The 8,515-nt window shown below is 32.0% G+C and overlaps 2 protein-coding genes across 3 annotated transcripts; one reads left to right on the top strand and one right to left on the bottom strand.

Annotated features, from left to right (window-relative positions):
• The first annotated feature begins 1,201 nt into the window (after nt 1-1,201).
• Nucleotides 1,202-3,107, top strand: LOC112466405. The gene is made up of 5 exons (XM_025034469.1): nt 1,202-1,762; nt 1,916-2,026; nt 2,188-2,336; nt 2,435-2,575; nt 2,658-3,107. Exons 1-5 carry the CDS (start codon nt 1,465-1,467, stop codon nt 3,105-3,107), a joined length of 1,149 nt encoding a protein of 382 aa, XP_024890237.1. The 5' UTR covers nt 1,202-1,464.
• A 542-nt stretch (nt 3,108-3,649) lies between these two features.
• Nucleotides 3,650-5,749, bottom strand: LOC112466404 (putative nuclease HARBI1). Of its 2 annotated transcripts, none has more exons than XM_025034466.1 (5): nt 5,526-5,749; nt 5,201-5,433; nt 4,839-5,125; nt 4,163-4,742; nt 3,650-3,950 (listed from the first exon to the last, which is right to left on the bottom strand). In XM_025034466.1, exons 2-5 carry the CDS (start codon nt 5,413-5,415, stop codon nt 3,938-3,940), a joined length of 1,095 nt encoding a protein of 364 aa, XP_024890234.1. In that variant the 5' UTR covers nt 5,416-5,433; nt 5,526-5,749; the 3' UTR covers nt 3,650-3,937. The 2 variants fall into 2 exon arrangements, with proteins under 2 accessions (XP_024890234.1, XP_024890235.1); XM_025034467.1 differs by having other exon boundaries at nt 5,201-5,369.
• Nucleotides 5,750-8,515: the final 2,766 nt, after the last annotated feature.

Genomic DNA, 8,515 nt, shown 5'->3' with positions numbered 1-8,515 from the left:
CGAAGAATTTATTTTGAGAATCAGAAATATTAAAAAAACGCGACAAAGTTTTTTTCCTCCGGATGAACGGAGGAACGTGCGCTTCCTTCCAACGTGCGCTTCTAAGATCAACGCGCATCCTTTGCTAAACAAATGAATTCATATACACGTTTTGCTGCCAGATTTTTATTGATGTGATACAGACGGGTGTACATCTGAGCCTCAATAAGCGCGAGTTTAATCGTAAATCAATTATGCGAAAGATCTTAGATCTTATATTCGTCAATAAAGTTATAAAATCCGCAAACAATGCAAAAATTTGCGCATAGTCTCTCGTGATCGAATATAAATGCATCGCGTCGCTTCGCTAATGATCGGATGAACACTTTCTCGAAAACGCAACAAAATATTTGCTCCACGAAATAAGCTCGCACAAATCGCATGTGACAAAACTGAAATTTAGCAATTATATGTAAAATCAAAAGCTATAAATTAGTTTTTTGTTTTGAACAAGAGAAGTTGAGACACGTAGCGATAAAATATTGGATGAATTCCCAACACGATAAAGATAAGTTTAATAATTTTCTTCTACGGTTTTTGTTTCCTTTTTAAGAAATAGAGATGTTAAAAAAAATCAATATAAAGTAATATGTAACAAAAGTTTCTCTTGGTGTAAATTTTCAAAAGGAGGCAAGCAAGTTTGAAAGAATAATATGATGAATCAACATTCTCCGAATACATATTAGAAACCATTTAATTTTTTCCCTACGCGTTGTGGAAAATATGACGGCTCCGTATAATTGTTAATTACCGCGAGGCCGCAGGGGGAAGTGATCCGCGCAGTTCCTTGGGCCTAACGCACCTACGGCATTACCGAGTTCAAGACACCGCGGACATACACGTACAATTACACATACACACATACATTTACACATTCTCGAGTCTGAAGTCTTACTATGAGTTTGCGAGTCTACGAACGAATTGAATAATGGCCGTTGCACGCCGAGAAGGTGATTTTTGCTAGTGCCAATAACCAGACGAAGAAGAAGTTAATTACCGCGAGACATATGCTAACGAACCGTCGTAAGCAAATTCCTCGAAACGTTCGCTACAAGAGAAAACGAAAACAATTTTGGGACAAGAACGGAAGCGTTCGTTTGATCAGCATCGTCGTCATCGTCTTCGTTTCCGAAAAGATGTACGTACTCCACTAATGCCCGTTTCTACCAATTTGTGGTTAACTACGGTTTAGTGAAACTTTGGTTAAAATTAACTTTCAGTTTAATATTGATTGGTTTCTACGAGTAAACTATCCGGAACGTTTAGCTAAACTTATAACATGTTTGATATAACTCTGAAAGCATTAGAATGTAGAACGTTGATTGGTCCAATAATCGTTCTAACGGAACTGTGATTACTGTGGTTTAGGATTATTAGGTTAGGAGAATCATATCTTGTCAAACGAAGAAGTGTATAATTAATAAAATGAATGCAGCAAAATTAAGTGTGCAACGGAAACGTGCCCAAAATTTTTCCGAAAAGGAAAAACTAATTTTAACAGAAATAGTATTGAAGTATAAAAATATAATAGAAAATAAAAGAACTGACGGAGTAACCTCAAAAGATAAAGAAAAGTGTTGGAAGGTAATAGAAAATAATTACAATAGTACATCTTCTTCAACTGAATTTAGAAGTGCGGAAGTCCTCAAAAGTTGTTGGGAGAATCTTAAAAAAAAGACACGAAAATTTTTCGCTGATGAAAGGATACAATTATATAAAACAGGCAAGTAAAATGTTGGTTGATATTTTGGTGTAAAACTATAGAGATATTACATATCAAAATAATTATTTCATAATTTGTAGAAGTATATAATTGTTTACAAGTAATAAGTAAGTATAATGTATATTGTAATAAAAGTTATGATTGAAAAACTAGGTGGAGGACCTTGTGAATCCCAAACAGATGTAGTGCTGGAACGTGTACGAGACATTATTAAACCTTCTGTTGAAGGTATTAAAAGTGATTATGATTGTGATGCTATAGAAGGTAAAATATATACGTATAAAATATATGCACAGTATAAAGCAATGTTACGATTCTTTCTTATTTTAAAGCTCATTAAAATGAACGATATTGTAACTTTTGCTAGCTAGTAATATGTGAAAAAGCTGAAAATATGTTAAATTATATTTATGTATATTATACAGATGTTTATACAGATCAAAGTACAAATGCATGCAAGATACCTACAAAGACAAATTCATGCGAGACGTCATCAGATTCTATTGAAATGGACGAGTGGCTTCCAGTTGATGACAATGACAATGATCAAGATGATGTTCTACTTGTAAGAGATGTAATAAATATTAAAATATATTATATTGTATATTATATATATATATATATATATCTGTTGCTCAAATGTATTAAATACAAATTAATATAAATTTGTAGTACTTACAAGAAAATGCTGGTGCTATGAGACAAAATTCATTTGATAATGTATCAGATGGACATGAAATGACAAACTACGATAAGGAAAATGACATAATTGGAAACGATAGTGTATCAGATGTTAATGGAAATAGCTCGGTTGTAAGTCTGAACAAAATTTTTATGTGCATAGAAGTGTACGTTACATTATTTATCTTTGTATTTATATACCTTTTTGTTGCAGTTTATGAGAGAGAATAATACACAACATTGTCTTAAGAAGAGCAATATACAAAATATAAAAAAACCAGAAAAGCAAGACGTACAGAACACATCCGCAGTACAAATATTAAAACGAAAAATAAGTACTCCACTTCAAGTAAAAAGCAATGTTTTAAATGATCAATATAAATCTAGGAAACTTAATAGACAAGACAATAAACCATATAAGAAAAAAGAAGAAACTATTACTTCAAGAATGTCACAATTTGACATGTTAACAGATTCAAAGATCAAGCTTACAGAATGTATGACAGACGGTTTTAAAGCAAAACGTGAAATAGAGATGCAAATTTTAAGTACGCGATTGAAGAAAGAACAATTAGAAGTACAGATATTAGAAAAAGAGTTGTTATTACAGGAGCATAGATTACAAAGAGAGGTGCAACAAAACAAGTCATTTAACGTTTCATAGAAACAAATTTTATTTTTAATTCGTTGAACTAAACAGTGAGATAGTATTGAAAGACTGATCAAAAAGACTGATGATATATAAATAAGTTATAAAATATATTAAAAATGAAAATTAGTTAATTTAATTTATGTTTTGTTCTTACTTCTAAATAATATATTAATTTTATTTTTGTTCGATCAGTCTAATACAAAGCTACGTTACATATATAAGAACTGTTTCTTTTTTTACAAAAAGTTTAATTTATGTTTTGTTCTTACTGCAAAATAATATATTGATTTTATTTTTGTTCGATTAGTCTAATACACAGTTACGTTATATATAAGAACTGTTTCTTTTTTTACAAGAAGTTCAATTTATGTTTTGTTTTTACTGCAAAATAAGATATTAGTTTTATTATTTTTGTTCAGTGTAATACAAAGTACTTATAAAATAATACATGAGTGCTTAGAGAGAGAGAGACAGAGAAGAGGAAGATATTTTCTTGATAATATACTTTATTATGTATAAGTAAAAAACGTATATAATATATGTGCAATGTAACTTTAAACTGTATCTTATTCAAATAAAAAAAGTGTTACAAACATCAATATTATTTAAATTTGGAATTTCCTTAATATGCACATAAAAATAAAACAGAAATGAGACAAATATATCACTAAATATCTAAATATATTTTTAGGTTTTCGCATTTCCTGTTCGATATCCTTATGCAGTTTATACTCTACACATATGCAAAAGGATAGAAAGTTTCTTTGACTTTTTAGATGTCTTTCATTCATGTGTGTTAATTGTGAAACGTTTCAGGGTAGATGTATTGTTTCCTCACTTTATTATACTCTAATGCTGGAAAAAATATATTTCTTATAATAATAGAGATATTTTATAAAATTATTATAATTTATATAGGGTAATTTATAAAGTTAAAACTTTTGAATTATATATAATTTATGCACACACGTACATACATCAGCGTGCGAACACATACATACTCATACAATCTAATAGAAATACAAAATTTTAATATACTATATGAAAATATTTGTAAACAAACATACTTAGCAAAATAAGTATGAATCAGTTCTGTTCTTACTGTTGCACCAGCAACTTCGTCATTATTGATTCTCTGGTTAATGTTGCATTCGGCTAGCATATGATCCCATGGTAAATCTAAATTTGGATCGTCATCTGGTTGTGGGTCATTATTTTGTCTAGCAATATTGTGAAGCACTGCTGTTGCAATAATAATAGGCATGACTCTTTGTAAGTGATATCGCATTCCCAATGCTAGAATTGGAAATCTTCTTTTCCAAACACCAAATAGACGTTCTATTATATTGCGGGTACGAATATGTGATTCATTATAGAGTCGTTCTGCAGCAGTTTGTGGCGTTATCAGTGGAGTTAGAAGATACCGCTTCGAAGGATATGCGGAATCTCCTAACAAAAAACCGTTACCATATGCGGCATTCTCAAAATTTGCTCTCAAGCGACTATTATTAAAAATTGTACTATCGTGCACAGAACCTTGCCAACGAGCAACTATATCTGTTATTTGTAAATTGCTGTTACATGTTGCTTGCGTATTTATGGAAAAGTATCCTTTTCTATTACGAAATAACTCAGCATCTTCTCCACCTACAATAATCAAAATAAAAGAACATGTAGTAATAATTATATAGTAGGCAAATCAATGTAAATAATATAATAGTATTTTATATAGCAATAATTTACCAAATGATTGGACACGGATATGTGTGCAATCTATGCATCCTATCACTCTTGGGAAACGCGCAATTTTATAGAATTGTTGTTGTTCCTTTCTTATTTCTTCTTCCGTGTTTGGAAAATGAATATAAAGAGGTCGTAATCTAGCAATGGTTCTACTGACTCTGTGTACAATATAATGTGCTGAAGTTGTGCTCACACCTGAGAAATTTCCAGCAGATATAAGAAATGATCCAGTGGCATATACACGAAGCGTCAATAACAATTGTATCATGGGAGATATCGCTTTATTTCTAAAAAGAAATTATTGTATTACCTTTACGTTTACTAGAATTTATATTTGCAATTATAAAATAGTTTCTACTTACTTATTTGTTGCAAATTCTAATTCTTCTCTTATGTGTTGTAACACTGATAACACAGATCTTTTACTTATTCGAAATCGCATTATGAATTCGATGTCATCAAGCTCTTCCAAATAATTAATGCGATGTTTAAATCTTTTCCTTCTTCTGATCGGTCTCACATTCACAATATCTTCATCATCAGAAAACAACAAGTTTAGTAAATGCTGGGGCATCATATTTCCTACGTATAACTTCTATATTATAAATTATGAAAATTTCTGTATCATGAAAAATGTTTACATCAATTTTATTATTATTATTACTTTTTTATTTACTTTATATTTACCTCAATTAATATATTTACTTTATCCAATATATATATCCAATATATAACCTCATTAATAACCTTACATATAACCTTATCACACAATTTTTGTCTGCAGAACTAGCTAGTTATATTTTTTAACCGTAGTTTAACAATGCTAAACGGTCAATATTGATCGTTTAAATTAAACTGGATTTACGTGCGTTTAAACGTGAATTTATCATTGGTAGAAACCAATATTTTTGGCAAACTTCGATTAACCGAATGTCACTAGGGATTAACGTTTAAACCGCGTTGGTAGAAACGGGCATAGATAAGATAAATCATAATTATTCTTGATATCAGCATTCGCGGCATCCTAAAAGTCCCGCTGGATAAACACTAGATACTTGTAGCATCCGAGTTTGATTTAGTCGGGCAACGTGAATAACACAGTTTCACGTTTGCCCGTCTCTGTGAAAAAAAACGCGACGATTACCTTTTTCCTTTCTTTTCAAGTCCTATGTATACTTGTAAACTTATAAATGTATAAAAACGATTAGACAGTAACAAAATACAATTTCTTTATGATTCTCAAAATAATCTTTTTGGATTTCTAAGCACAAAGAAAGACATCTCTTTTGCTTATGTATTATTCGAAAAATCATGCAATGATACCCTTCATGGAGTGCAGTAACGGTTGTCGCATACTGGCAATGGAAACGAAGACGAGAGCGAAAACGGATAAAAGATTGAAACGCACTCGGAAGGGAAATGAAAGCACCGCGAGCTTCCTCTTCTCGACGGTCCTTCGACTTTATTCGCGAGGCAACGATACTTTACGCAAATATCCAGTATTCTGTATACAATCATAATTAGCTAATCATCCGTCGACGAAACATATCGCTCGCGAACAGCCACTTCGGCGTAAACTGCACGTTTATGCGCGTTCTCGCGTATCTCAATCACTATATATAACACTATATATCACTATATATAATACATATATTACTATATATAACAAGCAAATATATATATATATAAAAAACATTCTTTTTGAAACAGAAATTGAAATAAAAAAAGACATCTTTTGCGAGGTTGCTATTATATGCTTGAAAAATACATATGATATAAAGGCACAAAATAAAAAAAGTATGCAGAATTATTCTTATTGTTAGTACAAAGTAATTGGAGCATGATCCTGGAGACGTCCCATGTCCGTGATATCGTCATCGTGGACGGGGCCTGGGGCCCACAGAAAAAATAATAAAAATAATATGTATGTGCGTATGCATATGTATGTGCGATTGCGTATGCGTGTGCGTGTGTATGTATATCTATGTTGAATTGCATTACTGGTTTTATGTAATATTATTTACTTTCGACAGTAACAATAAAAAAAATAATATATCATAATATATTTTATTTATATATGTATTTTCGTTTATATTTCCCAACATTTTATCAACGAAATAATAAATAGAGTTTCTTGTCCTAAATAACATTATCGTTTTTCTTTCTTCAAATATACCCTAGAATCCTAACACCACACTTCCAAAAAATCCTGATTTTACCATACTAAGTGTACGCTACCCAGTGTACTAAGAGAGAGAGGGACAGGGATGGAGAGAGACAGAAAGAGAGAAAGAGAAAGAGGAATAAATGGGTGCATGCAAATTACATACATAGGAGAGAAAGGAATAATACGAGAGATATCTGTCCTTGTCTAACGAGGCATCTGTACGACATATATCTGTCAAAGTTTGTTCTTTGAAACGGCTTTATAGATCGCAAAATTTTTTTACAGGAGTAAAGTATAGGTACTAATAAAGAGTTGTTCTTTCCATGTGCTCCCTAAGTTACATAACAGTTACAAACTGGTTTACTGGGATTATGTTATAATAATTAAGAATTTTATTCAGTTTTGTTATCTATATATACTGTTCATCAGCCGTTACCCTCTACTCTGATGCTAAGACTGAGGTATATTTTTCTATATAAAGACAGAATAAAATTAGTTATATAAATCAATATTATAAATTTAATATTTATTGCATTTGTTATAAAAGTTATTATTTTACCCCCATCAAGAACGGATAGATCCTTTAAAAGAGTTTTACATCATTCATTTACATTACAAGAAAAAAATTATTAGAGGTGCAAGAGATGCAGTAAATTGCCAAGTCTAATAAGTACCCGCGTCAATACATATACTATGTATACTAATTCACATTCTCAATTATGCTACTGTTATTATTTGTCATCAGACAATTATAAACATACACATAATAATTAGATACATATTGTTCGCGATCGAACAAAAACCAGCGTCGGCGAATCTACACCACGAATCTAAGAAAATCGCTATTTCGAAATAATTTCGGTTTTTCTGCCTTTCAGAGTAAAGTCGACCAAATTCGCAGAAATATCTGTATATTTCCTAGTATACACTTGAAGGGCAGAAAAACAGAGTTCCACTGTGGCCTATATTTACTCGCTCCTTTGTCTCGAGGACTCGGTGCGCGAAGCATACCCCGGGACAAAGCGAGCAAATAATATTTCAAAACAGCTGATCGGTGGCCGGCCTCGAGTTCAGCGTGACGTGCGTCAATACTAATTTCTCGAGACGCCGACAGCGGATTGGCTCAGCTGAATTTTCGGCTCGTTACCGGGGGTCCGGAGGATTCGAGAGAATTTGGAAGTCGTGGGAATAAAACTCCGGACCTTCGCGCGCGAGCCGGCAATCGACGAAAGTTTCTCGGAGCGAGCGTGTTAAAGTAAAGTCACTCGCATATCCGTTGCTTACGATCATCGAGTTCTTATTTTCGCGCGCGGGAATAGCTGTCGTTTGCGTGTATTAAATACTTGTAAATAATGTACATTCTTGTAGACATTTCACAACAGAAGACTTTCTACGAATCTTAATTCCTTCCTTCCCGCGACTCCTTCAACCATTCGCGCACACATATTATATATATACATATATACATGCACATGTGTGCATAAGAATATATGTAATTTATAAAAAGCGG

This window comes from Temnothorax curvispinosus, unplaced genomic scaffold (assembly GCF_003070985.1).
Source record: "Temnothorax curvispinosus isolate PA1 unplaced genomic scaffold, ASM307098v1 QBEX01016150.1, whole genome shotgun sequence".
Taxonomy (NCBI): Eukaryota; Metazoa; Arthropoda; class Insecta; order Hymenoptera; family Formicidae; genus Temnothorax; species Temnothorax curvispinosus.
The sequence above is the reverse complement of the archived record's forward strand: the minus strand, read 5'-3'. Positions and strand labels throughout refer to the sequence as shown.

Coding starts and splice junctions, on each gene's coding strand:
- LOC112466404 (XM_025034466.1), bottom strand. CDS start 5,415: ATGATGCCCCAGCATTTACTAAACTTGTTGTTTTCTGATGATGAAGAT. Junction 5,126..5,200: donor TTAGAATTTGCAACAAATAA/GTAAGTAGAAAC, acceptor ATTTCTTTTTAG/AAATAAAGCGATATCTCCCA. Junction 4,743..4,838: donor TATCCGTGTCCAATCATTTG/GTAAATTATTGC, acceptor TGATTATTGTAG/GTGGAGAAGATGCTGAGTTA.
- LOC112466405 (XM_025034469.1), top strand. CDS start 1,465: ATGAATGCAGCAAAATTAAGTGTGCAACGGAAACGTGCCCAAAATTTT. Junction 1,763..1,915: donor GATACAATTATATAAAACAG/GCAAGTAAAATG, acceptor TTGAAAAACTAG/GTGGAGGACCTTGTGAATCC. Junction 2,027..2,187: donor TGATTGTGATGCTATAGAAG/GTAAAATATATA, acceptor TATATTATACAG/ATGTTTATACAGATCAAAGT.